The 24,263-nt window shown below is 37.6% G+C and overlaps 1 protein-coding gene across 8 annotated transcripts in view; it reads left to right on the top strand.

The window, feature by feature from the left end:
* The window catches only part of MARCHF7 (membrane associated ring-CH-type finger 7), a 45,240-nt gene that overhangs the window by 7,401 nt on the left and 13,576 nt on the right, over positions 1-24,263 (top strand). For 5 of the 8 annotated variants that reach the window (XR_009545958.1, XR_009545957.1, XM_060177872.1 and 2 more), the window contains exons 2-6: positions 1,531-1,694; positions 10,771-10,966; positions 11,897-12,064; positions 13,738-14,842; positions 16,465-16,634. Coding sequence is in view for 6 of the 8 variants with exons in the window: in XM_060177872.1 (XP_060033855.1) it covers positions 1,542-1,694; positions 10,771-10,966; positions 11,897-12,064; positions 13,738-14,842; positions 16,465-16,634 (1,792 nt within the window). In the remaining 2 variants the exon portion in view is untranslated. The remainder of the gene's footprint in view (positions 1-1,530; positions 1,695-10,770; positions 10,967-11,896; positions 12,065-13,737; positions 14,843-16,464; positions 16,635-24,263) is intronic. The other 3 variants (XM_060177873.1, XM_016194424.2, XM_060177874.1) reach the window with 2 other exon arrangements.

Raw genomic sequence — 24,263 nt, 5'->3', positions numbered from 1 at the left:
AATGGGGGGGGGGGGTCGGGCGGTAGCGCAGTGGGTTAAGCGCACGTGGCGCAAAGTCCAGGGGACCGGCGTAAGGATCCCGGTTCGAGCCCCCGGCTCCCCACCTGCAGGGGAGTCACTTCACAGGCGGTGAAGCAGGTCTGCAGGTGTCTATCTTTCTCTCCCCCTCTCTGTCTTCCCCTCCTCTCTCCATTTCTCTCTGTCCTATCCAACAACAAAGCAACGTCAACAATGGCAATAATAACCGCAATGAGGCTGCAACAACTAGGGCAACAAAAAGGGGGAAAAATGGCCTCCAGGAGCGGTGGATTCATGGTGCAGGCACCGAGCCCAGCAATAACCCTGGAGGAAAAAAAAAATTTAAAAAAAAATGGGGAGTCGGGCTGTAGCGCAGCGGGTTAAGCGCAGGTGGCGCAAAGCACAAGGACCGGCATAAGGATCCCGGTTCGAACCCCAGCTCCCCACCTGCAGGGGAGTCACTTCACAGGCGGTGAAGCAGGTCTGCAGGTGTCTTTCTCTCCTCCTTTCTGTCTTCCCCTCCTCTCTCCATTTCTCTCTGTCCTATCCAACAACGACAACAACAATAATAACTACAACAATAAAACAACAAGGGCAACGAAAGGGAATAAATAAAATAAATATTAAAAAATATTAAAATAAAATAAAATAAATGGGAGTCGGGCGGTAGCACAGCAGGTTAAGCTCAGGTGATGTAAAGTGCAGGGCCTGGCGTAAAGATCCTAGTTCGAGTCCCTGGCTCCCCACCTGCAGGAGAGTTGCTTCATAAGAGGTGAAGCAGGTCTGCAGGTGTCTTTCTCTCCCCCTCTCTGTCTTCCCCTCCTCTTTCCATTTCTGTGTCCTATCCAACAATGATGACACCAATAATTATAATAAAACAACAAGGGCAACAAAAGGGAATGAATAAATAAATATTAAAAAAATGTTAAAGAAATTATTTGCACTTGATAGACAAATTTGCAACATAAGAAGTTTAATGTCTTAATAAAAGTATGTACAAAGAAAAATTTGTATTAAGATGTTGAATAGGAAGTACATAGACTTCCCACACACAAGCATGTGAGAGCATATTATGTTAAGAGGTGTGCAAATAGTACAGTATACCTAATGCTCATGGTATACATAATAAACTCTAGATTAGGACATGACAAACTTGAGTCCATTACCTCACTTACATCATGTTTTCTTCATCTTAGGGGCACTAGGGCACTTAGGCTCTGTACGTGTGCCTTATATAGTTCTGATGACAGTCTCCAAGTTTACCATATCAGTTAATTTTTTTACATTTTATTTATTTTTGCCAGAGCACTGCTCAGCTCTGGTTTATGGTGGTGTGGGAGAATTGAACCTGGAACTATGGAGTCTCAGACATGAGAGTCACTTTGCATAGCTATTATGCTATCTGCCTCCACCCCATGTCAGTTAATTTTCATGATTGATTTGAACTGATGAATAAGAATTTAAGATTTGCTTGTTTCTTGAAGGCAATTAATAAAAATATGCATTTTACAGGAAGATTGATAATGGACTCTAAACCTTCAAGGATTCCAAGAAGAATTTCTGTTCAACCCTCCACCTCTTTAAGTGCTAGAATGATGTCTGGAAGCAGAGGTAGTAGTCTAAATGATACCTATCACTCAAGAGACTCTTCATTTAGACTGGATTCTGAATATCAGGTAACGTGCTAATTTGGAATGTGTGCATATAGAATATAGTCTCTAAATATTTTGTGTGTGGGGGTGATGGGCAGTGGTGCACCCTGTTGAGCATATCTGTTACCGAGAATAAGGACCTGGGTTTACCTGCAGTGGGGAAGCTTCAGGAGAGGTAGAGCAATCTGCAGGTGTCTTTCTCTCCCTCTCTATCTCCTCTCATCAGTCTCTCTTTGTTCTATCAAATAAAAAGAAAAACTTACTGGGAGTAGTAGGTCTATCTTATGACACCCTCAGCTGGAGTTACGATATCCTATAATAAAAATACAGTAATATAAATCTGTAGCAAGATGTATGTTCAAAATATGCCAAAGCAGTATTTCTAAAACTTTGGTCTTCCATGTGTTGCAAAGATTTAGAAAACTTTTTGGTTAAAAACAAGAATTACAGTTTGTGAAGAAATTCAGTAGGTAAAGCCTTGGGCTATCAAGCATGTGGTTCCAATTTCAGTCCTGGCATTTTATGTGCCAAAGTAATGTTCTTGGTCCCTTGATCTCTCTTAAATTCTTTAAAAAGTAATTATCATTGTTCCGGGAGGTGGCACAGTGAAGCATTAGACTCTCAAGCATGAGGTCTTGAGTTTAATCCCCAGCAGCATATATACCAGAGAGATAGATGTTTGGTTCTTTCTCTCTCTTACCTTATCAATAAATAAAATCTTAAAAAATAAAATACATAAAAAAGTAATTATCAACTTAAATTGACTAAGCTAGTCAATATGTATGACCAGAACTGCTTCCTTTCTCTTTTACATTGCTTTCATTCGTCTCACTTTTCTCTGTATGTACATGTAATACTATGGAATTATGATTGCTGTGTTTTTCTTTGATGATGTCCTCTTAATATTTTCATTGTGATAGCTGAACAAGTGCCAGCATTAGCATTACTATTGTGCCTCCTCCTTGGCCCACCTTTTTTTCTAATTTTAAAGTGAGGGAATAAGTAGGAGAAGCATTTTGGAGTTCTTGTTGACCTATGCTGTAGCTAGGGATCAAACCTAGATCTTTATGCAAATCAGCTGCTCCACTATTGACCTTTCTCCCTGGCCTCTCTGCTTTTTAATTTCGATTTAGAAACAAACTATTCCTGAATAGTTTTACTCCTCCTCAGCTTCCTCTTCTAAAAAAAAAAAAAAAAGTGGTAAACTTCAGCATATAATTACTGTTGAGTTGAATTAAAAGAGTACATATAAAGTACTTAGAACTATAGTGCTGTTAACTTTGAATTCCAATATTGCTAATTATAACTATGGATATTGTTAATAGCAATTGTTATTTCCTGACTCCATATTGGTTTGCATAACTAGTATTTTGAAGTATAGTATAATTTATCATCACAGTATTTGAATTGTACATGACATAAGGTTGTATTTTTAATATTACCCAGCAAGTATATATTTAGTGAAATACAAATGTTACATGTAAAAGGGAACCTTTTAAAAATTGCTGTTGCTTTCTTACTGTAAGCTAGCCATAACATGACCACCTCCCTTGCCCTATACACTTAGTGAAACAGAAGGTCCAGAAAGGAAGGTCAGTTCTAGGGAATAGTAGATTGTTACCAGTTGTTTTTTAGGTTAAATATGTGGAATCATCTTACAGTATTTCACATGTAAAGCTTTTATTAATTTTTTTTACTTTAAATTTTTAGTAAAATAGAACAGATAAAATTATTGGGTTGTTGGGAAAGTCATGACATACTTTTCCCATCATGTTCCCTGCCACTGAAAGTCTGTGCCCACCTCCTTAGGTAGCCATTATAATTTTCCACAATCTAAATATAGGTTGGAATTTTATTTGTTTCAAGTATGTGTGTTCTATAAATTATAAATAAATTACAAAATAATAAAGGTCTATAAATTCCACATGTGAGTGGAACCATCCTGTAGTTTTCCTTTACCTCCTTGCTTACTTCACTAAGCATAATCCATCCATTTTAGCCCAAAGGACACAATATCATCCTTTTTATTGCTGAGTAGTACTCCAGTGAGTATATGTCCCATAACTTTTTTATTCAGTTATCTTCAAAGGGTATTTTGGTTGATTTCAAATTTTGGCTATTGTGAATAAAGCAGCTATGAAAATGGGGGTACATATATCCCTTCAAATTAGTGTTATTATCTCTTCTGGATAAATGCTTAGGAGTGGAATTGCTGGATTATAAGGTATTTCCATCTATATTTGTTTAAGGATTCTCCATACTGTTCTCCATATATATAGTGCTTATACCAGTTTGCATTCCCACCAGCAGTGTAATAGAGTTCCTCTCTCTCCACATCCTTTCCAATGCTTATCCTCTCCTGTTTTGTTGATGAGGACCATTCTCACAGGTGTGAGGTGGTATCTCAATATGGTTTTAATTTGTACTTCTCTGGTGATAAGTGAATTGGAACATTTCCACATATGTCTGTGGGCCATGTCTATCTCTTCTTTAGAGAACTATTTATTCATATCTCCTGTCCATTTATTAGGTTGTTCTTCTTGTTGAACTGTGTGAGTTCTTTATAGATGTTTTATATCAACTGCTTGCCTGAAGTATGGTGTATGAAAATGTTCTCCCAGTTACTAGGTTTCATGTTTATCCTTAGGGAGTTTTCTTTTGATGTGTAGAAGCTTTCTAATTTGATATAGCCCCATTTGTTCAATCTTGTTTTTGTTTCCTTGCCCATGGGGTGAAGTTTCCAAATATGTTTTTAGTGTTAATGTCATGAAATGTTTTATGAATGTTTTATACATTCATGTCTAGTATCTAGATCTTTGATCCATTTTAGACTAGTTTTGGTGTATGGTGTTTGTTGGTGGTCTGGTTTCATTTTTCACATGTAGTTGTCCAGCACTGCTTGTTAAAGAGATCTTCTGGGAGTTGGGCTGTAGTGCAGTGGGTAAAGAGCAGGTGGCACAAAGCGCAGGGACCAATCTAAGGATCCCAGTTCGAGCCCTGGCTCCCCAACTGCAGGGGAGTCGCTTCACAAGCGATGAGGCAGGTCTGCAGGTGTCTGTCTTTCTCTCCCCCTCTCTGTCTTGCCCCCTCCTCTCTCCATTTCTCTCTGTCCTATCCAACAATGACAACAACAATAATAACTACAACAACAACAACAAAAAAAAACAGCAAAGGCAACAAAAGGGAATAAATAAATAATTAATTTTTTTAAAAAAAGAGATCTTTTCTACTTAGGGCAGATTTGGCCCCTTTGTCATATATGAGGTGCCTATACATGTGGATTAAGTTCTGAGCTCTATCATATCCTACTGGCTCATATGACCATTTTTGTTCCAATACCACACTGTTTTAACTACTATTTTTCTGTTTTTCTATGTTAAACTGTGTCGACTTTTCTGACAACTCAGTGTGTCCATTCATAAATGAGGAAAGCGATTTACATCAGTAATATAGTTAAAAAACACTCTACATAAATTTAAGAATCTAAATCTTCTGGATAATATTGTTTCTTTGTGGCAGTTGTAGGTTCTAAGTCCTGAACAATTGATTTTTTTTCAGTATCTTCTGTTAACATTTTAAATATTTTATTTTTTTAATTATATTTATTTATTGAATAGGGACAGTCAAAACATGAGAGGGGAGAGATAGAGAAGGGAATAGAGAGATACCTGTAGCCCTGCTTCATCACTTGCAAAGCTTTTCCCTCCTGCAGGTGGGGACCAGAGGCCTGAACATAGATCCTTTTGTGCTGTAATAAGTCTGATTAACCAGGTGCGCCACTGCCTGGCTCCTTTTGTTAATATTTTAAGCTAAGTTACTGACCATGCTAATAATTTTACTGATATATATTTGTCCCTCTTTTAAGTTTTATTAGAATTTGAGTGGTTAAAAGTTATGATCATTTTATCTGTTTGGTAAAAGTAAGAACAGTAGTAGATTTTCTTAAAAAGAAATTTCAATTGCTATAATTCATATTGCTAAAAAGTAAATCGTTACTTTTATATGACTGTAAATCAGCAGTCTCTAATCACTGCATTCTTTTCATTGACAGTTAAAACTTTTTGAGGTTCTCAGTAATTTTCATAGTTACTTGCATTTTCAGTTATGTTATACTGAGTTCAAGCTGTCATCTACAGGGGGGAAGCTCTTTCTCTTGCTCTCTCTACCCCTCTTGCTCCCCCTCCCTTTCATTCCACCCCTCTGAATTTTACTGTGTCCTGTCAAATTAAACAACAAAAAAGTTTGTTACCTGGATTAATTATAAAGGTAGTGCCAATTTCATAAATTGAATCAGAAGTATTCCCTCAGTTTCTATCCACTTAGAGAATTCATTGTGCTACTACCAAATAAAGTGTATATTTAATATGGAAAATATAAGTGACATGCTCTTAGCTTTATTTACCTTTTCTACTGTCCTGTCCAACATTGAAAGTCATTAATGAAATTTAAATCAAAACTGTAATGAGCTACTAGCTCCTACCTAAGATAATATGGCTAGAATCAAATGTACAAAAACATTCAAAAGTGTTGACAAGGATGTAGAGATCAAAATGTATTCACATAACTTCTAGTGTGAATATAAAGTGATGCAGACAGTTGGAAAACAGTCTGGTAGTTCTTTAAATAACTGAACACTGTTAGCATATGTCTTAACAATTCCTTTGGGCAGGTGCCCCAAATAACTGAAAACAGTTACAGTAATCTTTCTGGAGATACACTGAAAGACAAACATGCACTCAGGAGAAGCAAACAAGAAAGACACAGGGCATACAATATCTAACTTTCTTGGAGATGGTATAAAGTCTAACCTCATACACCAAAAGGAAAACAACGGAATACTATAGACCTTTTAATTTGAACTTTTATCTCCATGTAAGTTAGAACTATAAACCCAGTGTGTCTTTCTTGGTTGCTTCATAATAAAAAAAGGAAAAAATTATCTCAGGATCAATTTTTTCCATTTTTTAAAAAAAATTATAAAAAGGAAACATTGATAAAACCATAGGATAAGAGAGGTAAAACTCCACACAATTCCCACCATCAGAACTCTGTATCCCATCCCTCCCCTGATAGCTTTCCTATTCTTTATCCCTCTGGGAGTATGGACCCAAGGTCATTGTGGGATGCAGAAGGTGGAAGGTCTGGCTTCTGTAATTGCTTCCCCGCTGAACATGGGTTTTGATAGGTCAATCCATACTCCCAGCTTGCCTCTCTTTCCCTAGTGGGGCAGGGTTCTGGTGGGGTTGTCTGTCCGGGGAAGTCTGGTTGGCATCATGGTAGCATCTGGAACCTGGTGGCTGAAAATAGAGTTAACATATAAAGCCAAAGAAGATGTTGACTAATCATGAACCTAAAGGCTGGAATAGTGCAGATGAAGAGTTGGGGGGAATCTCTGTTTTGTAGATAGCTGCGAGTCTCTTGCCCTTATTCAGCTTTGCAGTCCTTGCTTTGATAAGGTTAGCTTTGAAGTGAGTGAGAGAACTGTAATAGGAAGTAGGTGAGGAGGGTATCTAAGTCTTAAGTAGAGACTATTTCATTATGAACTTCATACTGACTCACTGCAGACTATTGTGCACTTTTGCTTTCAGGTATATATTTTGCCCTAATTTATGGATACATGTGTATATCTGCCCTATCTCATGGGACCTGGTCTATATCTAGGTTTTGGGACTTTGTTAGGAAGTGAACCACCTGGAATGGAATTAGAGAATACTATGAAAGGAAAGCTTTCACCTGAGTAATGAGGCTGAAGGATTGTCATTCCACACCTGAAGTCTCTGGAGGCAGTCTGAAGTGAAGCATACTGAGTTAATACTTGTTGCATTGATTAGGTTGGGATAGGCAGATGCAATATCATTTGGTATGAACTGAGAGAAGCATGCAGGAAAGTGAGCCCCACCCTAGAGGTTCCAGGACTGGGAGAAATACAGGCTCTATAGAGGAAGCGGGAGGTTCCTGCTGTCTTAGAGTTTAAGAAGGCAATAGATAGTTATTGCTATAATCATATTATTTGGCAATTGGGTTAACTTTCAAAAATCCCTTTGTTAGGATTTGCTGTATCATACATGACATCACCATAATTTATGTCCTTTGACATTGTTTGTGTATAGCTGTGCCACCAGTTGCTTCTGTTCTCCCTGGTCTAAGCTTTTAAGAGAGTCAGCATATCAAAGACTCAGCCTATGGTCTGTGCATTAAAAAGTGTGACATTCAATCAATTTTTCCCCTCAGATAGTGATTAATAGGAGCATACATAAATGCCATTCCCACCACCAAAAGACTGTCTGCCCACCCCGTCCCCCCAATGACGTCGAACTTCCTCCGTGCCCTCAACCTAGAGATTTTTACTTAGGTGCCCTACTCCAAATTAAGAGCCTGCTTTTTGTTTACCTTTCTTCTTTCTCAGCTTCTGTTTATGAATGGGATCATCCCATACTCATCTTTGTCTTTCTGACTTAGCTCACTTAACATAATTCCTGCTAACTCCATCCAAGATGGGTCAGAGAAGGTGGGTTCATTGTTTTTCATAGCTGTGTAGCATTCCATTGTTTATATATACACCACAGCTTTCTCAGCCACTCATCTGTTGTTGCGCACCTGGGTTGCTTCCAGGATTTTGCTGTTCTGAATTGTGCTGTTGTGAACATAGGTGTACACATATCTTTTTGGTTGGATGTTATGGAGTCCTTGGAGTATATCCCTAGGAGAGGAATTACTGGGTCATATGGAAGGTCATGTCCAGCCTTGTGAGAGTTCTCCAGACTGCTCTCTATAAAAGTTGGACCAATTTACATGCTGACCAGCAGTGCAGGAGGGTTCCTTTGTCTCCACAGCCTTTCCAGCTGCTGTCCTTTTTGATGTATGCCATTCTCACAGGGGTAAGGTGGTATCTCATTGTTGTCTTTATTTACATTTATCTGACAAAAGAACGATTTTAATATGTTTGATAAATTATGCTGCTACTTAATACTAGCAGTTTAAAAAAGTGCAGTGTGATAAGAGGTTGGACTCAACCATTAGGTCTTGAGTTCAAACTCCAGCATTACGTGTGCAAAAGTGATGTTCTGGGGAGTTGGGTAGTATAGCACAGATGGTTAAGCGCATGTGACTCAAAGCGCAAGGACCTGCGTAAGGATCCCAGTCGGTGAAGGTCTGCAGGTGTCTTATCTTTCTCTTCCCCTCTCTGTCTTCCCCATCTCTATCTGTTTCTGTCATATCTAATGATGACATCAACAACAACAATAATAGTAACTACAACAATTTAAAAAGTGTTTTTTCTGGTTTTCTTCCTTCTCATGAATCTTAAAAATTTTAATTTTTAAATTATTAATCAGGAAAAGAGAGAACCAAAGCATCACTGGTCATATACAGTGTCATCAAACTTCAGACCTCATGCTTCAGAGTCCAGTGCTTTATACACCATGCCACCTCCCAAATCACATTGAACAGTAGTTTTATTTTTATTTTTAGTTTTTATTCATTTTTTTTTCCCCACCAGAGCCCTGCTCAGCTTTGGCTGATGGTGGGATTGACTCTGAGGCCTCAGAGCCTCAGGCAAGAGAACCTGCAGAACCACAGTTTTAAGGAGACAATTCATTTTCTCTTTTATGCTACCTATTGAGTAAACTGTCTAGTGAAACAATGAAGAAGTCAAATGATTTATAATTTGTCAATGACTCATATACCCTGGATTTTATTTTATATATACAGTATAGCATATGCAAAGTAAATATACAATGAATATTTTTCATAAAATCAAACATGATTTTTAAAAAAAGCCTTGCAGGAGTTTTAAAATATATACTTGTTTCAGCTTTTCAAAACTTTGTTTTCAAAACTTTTCAGACATTAGGATTTTTTGAGCATTACATTTGTTTTGTCTGTAAACTTAGAATGTGCATGAAATACAGGATAATTTTAATTGAAAATTCACGGTGTCTTGATTTTCTGTCCATCTCTTGGAAGAAGTAATAGTTTCCACAAAAGTTTGAAGTATTAAACCAGTAATATATATATATATTTGCCACGAGTTTTATCATTGGGGCTTGGTGCCTGCACTGCAAATCGACCTCTTCTGATACCCATTCCATTCCATTCCATTCCATTCCATTCCATTCCATTCCATTCCATTCCATTCCATTCCATTCCATTCCATTCCATTCCATTCCATTCCATTCCACACTCCATTCCATTCCATTCCACACTCCATTCCACACTCCATTCCACACTCCATTCCACTTCCACATTCCATTTCCTTCCTTCCTTTCTTCCTCTTCTTCCTTCCTTCCTTCCTTCCTTCCTTCCTTCCTTCCCTTCCCTTCCCTTCCCTTCCCTTCCCTTCCCTTCCCTTCCCTTCCCTTCCCTTCCCTTCCCTTCTCCCTTCCTTCCTTCCTTCCCTTCTCCCTTCCTTCCTCTCTCCCTCTCTTTCATTTGATGGGACAGAGTGAAGTTGAAGAGGGAGAAACTTGCAGCCCTGCTTTACTATTTGTGAAGCTTCCTCCCTGTAAGTGGGGTCTGGGAACTTGAACCTTAGTCCTTGCTCATGATCGTTAACTTATGCACTCAGTCAGGTGCATCACTACCCCACCCTAGTGTTTCCTAACCCTGTGCTTATCTATATCTACATAGAAGACTTGATCTAGGGAGTTGGGCTATAGCGTAGCGGGCTAAGCACAGGTGGCGCAAAGTGCAAGGACCAGCATAAGGATCCCCCTTCAAGCCCACGGCTCCCCACCTGCGGGGGGGGGGTGAGGGGGAGGGCTGTCTGTCACCCCTGCTCTCTCCATTTTCTTTCTGCCCTGTCCAACAGTGATGATTTCAATAACAATAATGACCACAACAAGGGCAACAAAGGGAAATAACAGCCTCTAGGAGCAGTGGATTCATGGTGCACTGAGCCCCAGCAATAACCCTGGAGGCAAAAAAAAAATGCACAATTTACAACAGTGTACAACAATTCCCTCTTCATGATAACTTTGATTTTGACTCTGTCAGTTTTACTAACTTTTCATGAGTTCATTGGGACTATATAAGTATTGTAGGTTAAATTTAATATTAAATTCAAACTTCTTGTTTCTTTTTAAAATTCTATTCCTTCCAGCCTTCATCAGTATCCGCATCTGCATCACCTTATCAGTCTGCATGGTATAGTGAATCTGAGATAACTCAGGGTGCACGTTCAAGATCACAAAATCAGCAGCGGGATCATGATTCAAAAAGGCCTAAACTTTCCTGTACAAACTGTACATCTACCTCAGCTGGAAGAAATATTGGACATGGTCTGAATACAATATCAGGTAAGAATTAAATTTACGTAGGACTCACTATCTATGTATTTTGGACTAAAATCTTTTTCCCAAGGCAAAATGTTGAGCTAGTAAGCTCATATGAGGCATTCACATGTCAGATTGTACTGATCTTTTCAAAATCTTACCATAGGTTAGTAAGTTAGTGCTAGAATGGGTATTCACACCACCACCCACATACACAACACAGTGGAGCCCATGCCTTCCACATGCTTGACTTCACCATTCTAGGCACTTTTTCATCTATACCCAGCAAGAGAGTTAGACAGAGAAAGGGAGAGATAAGCCAGCACCAGACTTCCCTAGTGTCATAGCACCTACAGAGTGATGCCATGACTCAAACTTGGGCCTCTCACCTGACAAGGCACAACACATCTTACCTGGTCTCGTCCTCAAGTTAACTCTTCATTTTGGAATTTTATTTTAAATTTGGTGTACACAAGCTATATAAATAGGATGTTAGCATATGTATTTTTCTGGTTATTTTAAAGGTTTTAAATTATTAAATGAAAGGTAGATTTACTTTTGTTATAAATATTTCTTAATTACATACTTTCAAATTATAAGAATTTCCCCATATGACATTTCAACAGATGCAGACAGACATTTGTTAGTTAATAAAAGAATAAACTCAAGTGGTAACAGTGATAATTTCTGATAAAGTAATTTAATCTCCAGTACAATTTCCTCTTCATGATAACTTTGATTTTGACTCTTCTCTGTCAGTTTCACTAACTTTTCATGAAATTCTTTATCTTTGTTAAGCTTTGTCTTTGTTATATAATCACTTTGTTTTATAAATGTTTGCAGAATGTAGCTTCATAATTCCTACAATAAATACGTATTTCTGTAATACTAAAGATGTATTATCAGAAATGTTGAAATCTTTCATTGAAATAAAACTTCTTCAATTATTTTAAGATTCTTCTTGGAGGCATAGTCAAGTTCCCAGATCTTCATCAGTGGTACTTGGAGCATTTGGAACTGACTTAATGAGAGAGAGGAGAGATTTAGAGAGGAGAACAGATTCCTCCATTAGTAATGTTATGGATTATGGTCACCGAAGTGGTGATTTCACAGCTTCATCGTGTATGTATAAACAATTATTATATATAGCTTATCTGACAATGTTACATTTCCTACTTATGTATAACATTAAAATTAAGTAATGGAAAGTGAATCTTAATGAAGGTAATAGAGTAGCATAATAAGTTCTTTAATACCTTACTGTTTAGCTTTTTAAAAATGTTAAGTAGTTTAAAATAGATATATCCAGGTCCTGCCTGTAATTTTTTCCTGAATGTTTGTCATATGCTAACTAAGTCTTGTAAACTCTAATATTACTTGATATATATACTATAATAAGTAGCTTTATAGTCAATCTCTGAACTAATTGAGGCTTAAAGTCACCATTTTGAGGCATAGTTAAAAATCACTAGTTTAACATGAATATCTTTTGGATTGCATTTAATTGAAGTAAAGATCATGCTATTTATGTCAGTATATATAAGGTTAAGCTTTTCAAAAAATAAATATAATACTGAAATAACTGACCACAGAAAATATTTTAATAAAATTTGGCAAATATAACAGGCAGAAACAGAATTATATTTTCATAAAAGAAAATAATTTATTTTCAAAGTCGTAGGTTACTATAAATAATCTTACAGGGGCTGCATTGTTTTTGTTTTATTTAAGGTCTATGAAGACATTATTTGTTTCACTGTGAATGCCAGAGATTTAATAGACAATGTCAGTAATGTTTAGGTTTGAGGGATATACAAGTACAAGTTAGGATATATTTAAATTTTATTTATAATTTTAGGTAGACAGAAAAATCTGAGAGGTAAAGGGGAGATAGAGACACCTGCAGGAAGAGATACCACTTGTGAAGCTTTCCCTTGAAGGTGGTCAGCAGGGACTTGAACCTAGGTCCTTGTACACTGTAACACGTGCTTTTTTTCCTTCCTTCCTTCCTCTCTCTTTTTCTTTCTTTTCCCTTATTGTTTTTTATAGTTATTGTTGTTATTGATGTCCATCAGTGCTAACTAAGCTTTTTAAAAAATGCAAAGTCACTTGTGGTCTGGGAGGTAGCACAATGGATAAAGCATTGGACTCTCAAGCATGAGGTCCCGAGTTCAATCCCCAGCAGCACATGTACCAGAATGATGCCTGATTCTTTCTCTTCCTATCTTTCTCATTAATAAATAAATAAATAAAATATTAAAAAAATGGAAAGTCACAAAGATGACTTACATGAATTAACTTGTTACAGGAAAGAGCTTTTGTACCTATTGCAGATAAAGAATAATTTTTCTCACTAGGTTGTTTTTGTTAGTGATTTATGTTGAATATGAGTTGTTTAAAGCATCTTATGTTTTTTGATATTAGATAATCTGCTACTGTATCAATTTCTGATTAAAAAATTGAATATTCATGATAAGCTTAAAAATAAAATTATACATAATAAATTCATTGTTTGTAAATTGATGTTTGCCTCTCATTTGCCATGATACATTTAGTTCTTTGGAATTTGTAATGTTGATTTTATATATCTGTAATAGATTTTACCAAATTAATACAAAAAGAATAATATTTATGCTTTTTCTATAGTAATAGTTGTGTCATTATGTGACATGTTCAGTTTGAGCCCAGTGTTTCATTTTGGCTATACTAGTAGTTAATAAATGGAAATTTAATAATACTCAAAATTATTTCTTATAATTTCATATAATTGATTATCTTCATTCTTTCAAATATAGATGTTCAAGACAGAGCTCCTTCATATTCACAAGGAGCAAGGCCAAAAGAGAACTCAGTGAGTGCTTTACAATTGAATGCATCATCCACAAACCCCCAGATGCCTTCTGAACATGCCATACCATATTCTAGGGACTCCAGAAGAAATTCTTTAAGATCAAATTTTTCTCCCAGAGAATTGGACTCTTCCCCAAACAGTACTCAGCCTGGATTTTCTTATATTTCAAATAGAGATGAAACTTCAACCATAGGCAGTTCAGTTAGAGCTGGTTCATCTCAAAGATCATTTCAAGAATCTTCTGACAATGATGGCAGACGTACAACCAGGAGACTACTGTCACGAATAGCTTCTAGTATGTCATCTACTTTTTTTCCACGAAGGTCTAGTCAGGATTCCTTGAATACAAGATCATTGAGTTCTGAAAATTCTTACATTTCTCCCAGAATCTTAACAGCTTCACAATCTCGTAATAATAGTACAGCATCAACTTCTGATGTTTCAGATCATAGGGTATCTGAAACTTCTCAGGGATTTCGATTTCTTAGACGAAGATGGGGGTTGTCATCTCTTAGCCAAAATCATGGCTCTGAGCCTGATTCAGAACATCTTAACCAAGAATCTGAAAGTAGAAGTACAGGACCATGGTTATCTTCTTCACTTAGAAATAGATGCACACCCTTGTTCTCTAGAAGGAGACGAGAGGGACGAGATGAATCTTCAAGGATACCTACCTCTGATATATCATCTAGGTCACATCATATTTTCAGAAGAGAATCAAATGAAGTGGTTCACCTTGAAGCACAAAATGATCCCCATGGGGTTGCTGCCAACAGACCACATGCATCTGCAGCATCAAGCAGTGCTGCTACAGGTGGCTCTACTTCAGATTCAACTCACAATGGAAGAAATACAGGATTAACAGGGATACTTCCTGGTTCTTTATTCAGATTTGCAGTCCCCCCAGCACTTGGAAGTAATTTGACCGACAATGTCATGATCACTGTAGATATTATTCCTTCAGGTTGGAATCCATCTGATGGAAAAAGTGATAAGACTAAAATTGCACCTTCAAGAGACCCAGAGAAGCTACAGAAAATAAAAGAGAGGTAAATTTGCACCTCTATCTTACATTTATGAAATGACTACAAAAGAATTCTTTATTTCTAAAATAGCATCTTACAGGGCTGGCAAATTAGCTCACCTGGATAGTGCACCTAGTTTGCCATGACCTTGTCCCAGGTTCTAACATCCCCCCATCTCATGAAGAAGGTTTGCTCTGGTGGTGTTTTTCACCTCTGCTTTCTGTCCCTGTCTCTATCTCAAAAAGTCTGGTCAGAGCAGTGAAGCAGTCCGGTTGGTCCCCCCACCCCGAAACCTTTTACTTGCTTTGGATAGTACTAGAGGTAAAAAGTATGTTAAACTAATGTTAAGTTGGGTTTGTAAGGTAGCCCAAGTTTTTATGGATTTTTTTTCAATGTCTTAGTCTTTGTTAAGATTATTTTCCATTTCTTTGTATTTCTCACCTCTAATTTTTTTTTTTTAAATAAAATGAAGTAATTTGGATGCTTTCTTTAAAAATTTACTTTATGGGAGCTGCCGCGGTTTAAGCTCATGTGGCGCAAAGCACAAGGACCACAGGAAGGATCCTGGTTCGAGGTCCCAGCTCCCCACCTGCAGGGGAGTCATTTCACAGATGGTGAAGCAGGTCTGCAGTTGTCTATCTTTCTCTCCCCTTCTCTGTCTTCCCCTCCTCTCTCCATTTCTCTCTGTCCTATCCAACAACATCAATAACAGCAACAATAATAACTACAACAAGGGCAACAAAAGGGAAAATAAATATTTTTTAAAGATTTGTTTTATATGCTATTTTATAGGAAATACTAGCTTACATTTAGAACTAAGTCTTTACAAATGAAATCCTTTGTAAAGTTGAAGACAGCATGAGGATAAAAAGATAGCGAGATAATTTTGGTCTCAATTAGAATACTTTGTCATCACTGTGTAATTTTTTTATATATTAAAATTTTGTAATTAAATGGAATAGGGTACATGTAAAATGTACTTGTAGAAAAAAATGACTTAACAAACTGCAGACATACATATACTTTTTTTTTTTCCATTTAGGCCCAAAGAAGTGAATTATTGGACTGGGGATATAGCTTATGGTTATGCAAAAGACTCTGCCTAAGGCTCTGAGGTTTCAGGTTCAATCCCTAACAATAGCCTAAGCAGGCCAGAGCAGTGCTCTGGCTTGTCTGTCTGTCTCTCTTTAAAATTAAAGAGATATTTAAAGGGTAGAATAACTGAAAAAAAAAAATCAAAATTTTTTTACAAAATATATTCAATCATGTTTTCTGAGATTTGAGACACCAATCTATCCTTTTTCCTTTTTTAGAAGAGCTTGTATTGTGATTATTTCCTTTCTGTTTTTATAGTCTTCTGTTTTTCATTTCTTAGGGAGGTTCATTTTATCCTAATATGTTAACTTTAATATTGTAGTGGTCTGGGAAGTGGCGCAGGTGGTAAAATGATAATTAACTTATCGTTTGAATATAAATAAGGAACTAATCTTTTTCATCTACTTTTAGGATATTATGGTTTTTCAAAGTGGTATTTTCCTTTTTTTTTCTGTTCAATGAAAGATACTGTTTGGGAATAATGCATGATTGGAATTAACCAGCCAGAATGAGCTATAATGGCTGTTTAGGACATTTGTCTTCTTTTCCAGCCTTCTTTTAGAGGATTCTGAAGAAGAAGAAGGTGATTTGTGTAGAATTTGTCAGATGGCAGCTGCATCATCATCTAATTTGCTGATAGAGCCATGCAGGTGCACAGGAAGTTTGCAGTATGTCCACCAAGAATGTATGAAAAAATGGTTACAAGCCAAAATTAACTCTGGTAAGTTTTACTTTTTTGTGTATTTATTTTTTCTGCAATTTTCCAAGAAAAACGTATGTATGCATTTTAGTTAAGTAATCAGATTATAGTTTCTATTATACTTAGGACAGAGAAATTGAGGGGAAAGAAAGGGAGAGAGAAAGATAGACATCTATAGACCTGCTTCACCACTCATGAAGCATTCCCCCTGCAGGTGAGAATCGCGCTCAAACCCAGGTCCTTACACATGGTAACGTGCGCACTTAAATGGATGTGCCACCACCCAACCTACAGATTTACACTTTAAAAAAAATTTTTTTTTTTATTATCTTTATTTATTCGATAGAGATATCCAGAAATTGAGTTCAGGAAGGCAGATAGAGAGGGATGGAGACAGAGAGACACCTACAGACCTGCTTCACCACTCACAAAGCTTTCCCCCTGTAGGTGGGGACCAGGGGCTTGAACCCGGGTCATTGGGTACTGTTACATATGCACTCAACCAGGTGTGCCACCGCTTGGCCCCCCGATTTACACTTAAAAAAATTTTTTTTTAATTTATTTATTTTTCCTTTTGTTGCCTTTGTTGTTTTTCATTTGCTGTTGTAGTTATTATTGTTGTTATTGATGTCATCATTGTTAGGACAGAGAAATGGAGAGAGGAGGACAGGGGGAAAGAAAGATAGATACCTGCAGACCTGCTTCACCACCTGTGAAGCCATTCCCCTGCAGGTGGGGAGCTGGGGGCTCAAACCAGGATCCTTACTCCAGTCCTTGTGCTTCACACCATGTTTGCTTAACCACCTGACTTCCATATTTACACTTTTATCAAGTGGTTCTTTCCTTTTTTTTTTTTTTTTTTGCTGTATAACTTTTTTTAAAATTTTTTTTATTTAAGAAAGGATAAATTAACAAAGCCATAGGGTAGGAGGGGTACAACTCCACACAATTCCCACCACCCAATCTCCATATCCCATTCCCTCCCCTGATAGCTTTCCCATTCTCTATCCCTCTGGGAGCATGGACCCAGGGTCTTTGTGGGTTGCACAAGGTGGAAGGTCTGGCTTCTGTAATTGCTTCCCCGCTGAACATGGACGTTGACTGGTCAATCCATACTCCCAGTCTGCCTCTCTCTTTCCCTAGTCGGGTGGGTCTCTGGGGAAACGGAACTCCAGGACAGAACTCTACTCAGCTCTGGCTTGTGGTGGTATGGAGGATTGAACCTGGGACCTTGGAGCTTTAGGCCTGACAGTCTTTTTGCATAATTGTTATGCTATCTCTCCCACCCTGTATTAAGTGTCTTAATCTTTTTTTTTGAAGCAAAAGCTTTGCTCATATAATTTATAGTAGAATTTTATATTTTATGTACATAAATGTTTTATCTTAATGTCTGTAATACAACTGTAATATGTTTATTATTAGTTGATCTCACATCAACTAAGATATTTTTAGATCAAAGAAATATACTTTTTGAAATTATTTTTTTATTTTAAACATCAGTATACACACACCAGAGCACTGCTCAGCTCTGGCTTATGGTGGTGCTAGGGATTGAACCTGGGACCACAGAGAACCAGGTATGAAAGTCTTTTGCATAGCCATTATGCTGTCTTCCCAGCCCAGAAGTAGACTTATTTTGCAAGCCTGTGTCCTTGAGGAAATTCATTATGTCTAATGATGTTGCATCTATTGATATATGTCAGTGCTGTTACTTGACAGTAATGGGGTTACTATTGGGATTAGTTTGTTTTTTGAGTGCCTGTTTCAAAGCCAGGCTAAGTTCCAAATGACCAGTATAGAGTTGTAAACAAAAGAAATAAGGTACCTGTTCTTGTGGTTTGTTGAGATGAACATATTTAAAACATATTTAAAGCTAACTCTGTTGGAATGAAGATAACATTCTGGCAGAGGGAACAACTAGTGCATACTAAGTGTGTTTAAACTTACTGAAAACCCAGTGTTTCTCAGTATTATAAATAGTTATCAAGCAAGACAGGGGTGGAAGTAGAGACAAAAAAGTTTAGTAGAGGTTAGCTCATTCAAGACATTTATTTTATCTTATTTTCCTTGGAGCTTTGCCTCTCAGGACTAAATTTTTCAGATAGAGACCATAGCACAGAAGCCTTCCTTCCTTAGTGTCATGCGGCCAGAAACTAAAACCTGGAAAAAGCAAATGCCTTTCCAAGTAAGCTATCTCTTAAACCCCATTCAAGACTTTTAAAGCTACTATCTGAACATGAGATATAATTTTTGTTGATAATATATATATATATGGTCTTGAATTTGTGACTGGGGTGTTTTTCACTCATCAAGGAAAAACACCACACTAGAGCTTTCTCTGGTGCCATAGGATCTTAATATGTGGTCATCATTGTTAGATAGGAAAGAGAAAAATGGAGAGAGAAGGTGAAGACAGAGGAGGGGAGAGAAAGATAAACATCTGCAGACCTACTTCACTGCCAGTGAAGCGATTCCCCTGCAGGTGGGGAGCCTAGGGCTCAAACCGGGATCCTTACATCGGTTCTTGTGCTTCGTGCCACATGTGCTTAACCTGCTGCACTGCCGCCTAACTCCCATTTTTTAATGTTTTTATATTAGAGTGTGTGTGAGCAAGAAAGAAGCAGAGAGACCAGAGCACTGCACAATCCTGGCTTATAGTGCTGGTGATTGAAGCTGGGACTTCAGAATCTCGGGCATAAAAGTTTTTTGCACTATTCTGTCTCTCCAGTTTGATTTTTTTTTTCTTTGTAAAGAGAAGTAAAATATCCAGCTGACTTTAAGCTAAAAATATGAAAATATTCTATGTTTAGGCATTATTAATATCTAAACATTTGTGGCTGTGAATAAGACTTGTAAATGTGAAACATGAGTGCTTTAATAAACAGAGTTCAGATGTTGGTGTATAGGCACGAATCTTAAGTTTGAGCTTGAGACCATTGGCAGGTAAATATGGGAAGGAAGTAAAAGATATTTGTAAATCATAATTGTGATGATTGTAGAAATTTAAATCTGTAGAAGTGTAATGATAATAGAAAATAGATAATGAAAAATTCATAAGGACCAGAATCTTCACATTTGATTAATATTGAAGAGAATTGCAAGAGCAGGCAAACAAGAATCATGATAAATCATGAGAACACAGAATAGGATATGTTAAGTATAGATATCCTATTATGGATAGTGTTTGATGCCAAGATCAAGATTGTGGCAATAGTGTGGGTGGCTGAGGTGGACAAGGTTGATGTTAGGAGCCTGGATACTCAAGAAGCATGAATGGTCTGGGTATTAAAAGTCAGAGAATCAGGTGCTGAAATCATTAATGAATGAGGAGAGGAAGAGCTTAAAATTTCAGTATAAAGATGTGTATGGGAAGGTATTAATCCCAGCTTTTCCTGGGGTCAAGAAAAAGATGGCTGCAGAAAAAAGAATATATAGTTCTAGGAGACATTATGGGTTCAGGCATGAAGATTATTAAACAGTGGGTGGGGATAGATAGCATAATGGTTATGCAAAGAGACCCTCATGCCTGAGGTTCCAAAGTCCTAGGTTCAATCCCCTTGTATCACCATAAGCCAGAGCTGGTAAGTGCTTTGGTTAAAAAAAATTTAAAAATTAGTAAAACAAAAAAACAATAGCTAACACAAATTTACTTATGTTAGATCATGAATACAAGGAGCATAGTAAATGAATACAGGTTTAAAAAAAAGGTGGGTAATTAGATCATATTATAAATGTCTGTAGTTGTGAGATTGAAGATCTGATAATGCTAACATGGTGATTTAGGCAACTAGGTTGTAAGGTTTTGACATTAATTTTTTAATTTAGTTATTAAACAGTTATGTATTATTTAATGAGAGACAACCAAACTGACTCTGCACATGTGACACCAGGGATAGAACTTGAGGTTTCATACTTGAGTCCAAAGCTTTATTCCCTGTACCACTTCTTGGGTCACTGAGGACATTAATTTTATTAAAGGTGTTGAGTGGCTTTTTAAAAAATATTTATTCTCTTTTGTTGCCCTTGTTTTATTGTTGTGATTATTATTATTATTATTATTGATGTCATTGTTGGATAGGACAGAGAGAAATGGAGAGAGGGGGGAGAGAAAGATAGATGCCTACAGACCTGCTTCACCACCGCTTGTGAAACAGCTCCCCTACAGGTGGGGATCTGGGGGCTCAAACCCGGATCCTTAACGCCAGTCCTTGAGCTTTGCTCCATATGTGCTTAACCCTCTGTGCTACTGCCTGACTCCCTTGAGGGGCTTTTTAAAGCTGGTGATTTTGAGGCTACTTGAAAACTTTTTTTCTATAGCTAGGTGGCAAAGGAATTACTTTGTTGCCCTTTCTTCTAAGCTATCCTGATTCCAGGGCTATGGGATAAGGACAAAGCCTGTAGCATCTTGACTGTGTAGTATTGTACTAGCCTCACTAGTTTTATTAGTTGCTACTGTAGAGTGTTATTAAGATTAAATGAGGGCTCAGCATGGTTCCTGAAGAATTTAGAAATGTTTCCTAATACCAAAATAAAAATTCTTGACTCACCTGATAAGTTTTCATTTCAGTTGTTGGTGTTCTTTTGACAGGAAAGCAGATACCACCATGTATTAAGAACCTTGGCTTTTTGTAGTTAGAGAAGTAAAGTTTGAAAAAACTATTCCTATACTGTGTGTGTCTTGCTTAAGTTTCTTAACTCTAATTAGTGTGAGGTAGGAAGCTGAAAGATAATCTCAACCCTTGCTACTGATTAAAATTACTCATGGAAGTTTTTAAAGGTATGTTTCAGATATACTCCTGACCATTCTCAAGTAGGTCTGAGGTTGGGCATCAGCTATTGAGAGCTGTTGAGAATTGACCTACCCTATGATCCAGCAATTCCTCTCCTGGGGATTTACCCAAAGGAAATTAGAAATGCCTTTCAGAAATCTGTGTATACCTCATAGCAACACAATTTGTTACTGCAAAAACCTGGGAGCAACCCAGATGTCGTCCAACATCAGATGAGTGGTTAAAAAAATTGTGGTAAATACGCACAATGGAACACTGCTAGGCTGTTAAAAATGATGAGGTTGTCTGTTTTGCATCCTCTTAGATTAAACAGGACATCCTGTTGAGTGAGATGAGCCAAAAAGAGAAGGACAAATACCAAGTAACCTCACTTACTAGCAGCACTTAATAAAGTGGGGACAGGGAGGGAGAGCAATGGACTGAACATGGTATATTGCACCAAAGCAAAGGACTCAGGGGTGGGTTGAGGGAGGGAGGATAGGAAGAAAATTCTGGGGACCTAGTATATAATGAAATTGTATGCATGTCAATGATTGCACTGTAAAATATTAGCCTCAATTAAAAAAATCATGATGATCGTGCACCTGGTTAAGTGCATATATTACAATGCACAAGGACCCAGGTTCAAGCCCCTAGTCCCCACCTGCAGAGAGGAAGCTTCACAAGTGGTGAAGCAATGCTGCAAGTGTCTCTCTGTCTCCCTCACTATCTCCCCCTTCCTCTCAATTTCTGGCTGTTTCTATCCAATACATAAAAGATAAAAAATTTTTTTAAAAATTGACTAGTACTTCATAGTGTTATTGGAAAGGTCAAAGGAGATGGTGTTTATGCTAAAGCTTCATGTCACCAAACCAAGACTTAATTACAGTTTCGACCTCTCCCAGAAATGGAATCTTAAACCAGTGAATCAGGAATCACCTGATTAATGAGGTGATCTGCCTAGTAGACAGATTCTAAAGGAATTCTCTAAAGGAAACTGATGTTGCCATAACTACTCTGGTTTTTATCTGGTTTAACTTTCTTTTTCCTGCTTCCTTGCTCTTTGCACCACCTTTTTTCTATCAGCTAACTTGCTGCTCAAATCATGAATTGCTATATTAATAAAGCCAATAAACAAAAATTTACTTACTTGAATTTTTAAAAATATTTATTTTCCTTTTTGTTGCCCTTGTTTTTATTGTAGTTACTATTGTTGTTGTTATTGATGTCATCATTGTTGGACAGGACAGAGAGAAATGGAGAAAGGAGGGGAAGACAGAGGGGGGAGAGAAAGTTAAGACACCTGCAGACCTGCTTAGACACCTGCAGACCTGCTTCACCATCTGTGAAGTGACTCCCCTGCAGGTGGGGAGCCGGGGGCTCGAACCAGGATCCTTAGCCAGTCCTTGCGCTTTGCACCACGTGCACTTAACCTGCTGCGCTACCGCCCGATTCCCTTGAATTTTGTTTTTAATGCTAAAGTGTTAAAAATTCTTATTTTAGTTTTTTTTAAAAAAAACTTCTTGAAGATTGCCTATTTAATTGAAGCTAGAAGCTTAGTAATAGCCATATGTTTTTTTTTTTCTTTATTGGGAGATAAATGGTTTACAGTTGACAACAAAACACAATAGTTTGTAGATGCGTAACTTCTCCCAGTTGTCCACATAAACAATTCAACCCCTGCTAGGTTCTCCTCTACCATCTTGTTCCAGGACCTGAACCCTGACACCCCCCCCCACACACACCTCAGTGTCTTTTCCTTTGGTGCAGTACACCAACTCCAGTCCACGTTCTGCTTAGTGTTTTCCCTTTTGATCTTGTTTTTCAATTTGTTTTCTATTTTAACCAGAGTGCTGCTCAGCTCTGGCTTATGGTGGTGTGAGGGGATTGAACCTGGGACTTTGGAGCCTCAGGCATGAGAGTCTCTTTGTATAACCATTTTGCTAGCTACACCTGCCCTCCCAATGTTGACTGTATGTGGAACAAATGGAACTTTTTTCTTTTGATTAAATGTATATAATGTAAAGCGTCTCCTTTTGGCTCATATTAAGTAGTTTCATGACAGTAAGTACACATAAGGTACTATGAAAATATTACTGCTATTTTGAAAACTTATCACCCAGAAAGAAAAACTATAGCCCATTATTTCCCTCTTCCCCAAATTTCTGGTAACTATCTATTTTGTCTCCGATGTTGCTTATTGCATATATTTCTTTCTTTTTTTTTCTTTTATTTAAGAAAGGATTAATTAACAAAACCATAGGGTAGGAGGGGTAAAACTCCACACAATTCCCACCACCCAATCTCCATATCCCACCCCCTCCCCTGATAGCTCTCCCACTCTCTATCCCTCTGGGAGCATGGACCCAGGGTCATTGTGGGTTGTAGAAGGTGGAAGGTCTGGCTTCTGTAATTGTTTCCCCGCTGAACATGGGCATTGACTGGTTGGTCCATACTCCCAGTCTGCCTCTCTCTTTCTCTAGTAGGGTGGGTCTCTGGGGAAGCGGAGCTCCAGGACACATTGGTGGGGTCTTCAGTCGAGGGAAGCCTGGCCGGCATCCTGATGACATCTGGAACCTGGTGACTGAAAAGAGAGTTAATATACAAAGCCAAAAAAATTGTTGAGCAGTACATATATTTCATACCAGTGGAACCATACAGTATTTGTCCTTCTTATATCTGCCTTATTTTATATCACATACTATTCAAAGTTCATCCATGTTATAGCCTGAGTCAACATCATTCTTTTCGTAATTGAGAGGAATTATTTTCATCTGGATAAAGGCAGATGACTTGAGTTTCTTCCTATATGGAAGTAAAATTCCTTGGACTGTGAAAAAGCCTTACGTGATAAGTTTCTTGAGATACTCTATTATTAAAT

Source organism: Erinaceus europaeus, chromosome 18 (assembly GCF_950295315.1).
Source record: "Erinaceus europaeus chromosome 18, mEriEur2.1, whole genome shotgun sequence".
NCBI lineage: Eukaryota > Metazoa > Chordata > Mammalia > Eulipotyphla > Erinaceidae > Erinaceus > Erinaceus europaeus.
The sequence above is the reverse complement of the archived record's forward strand: the minus strand, read 5'-3'. Positions and strand labels throughout refer to the sequence as shown.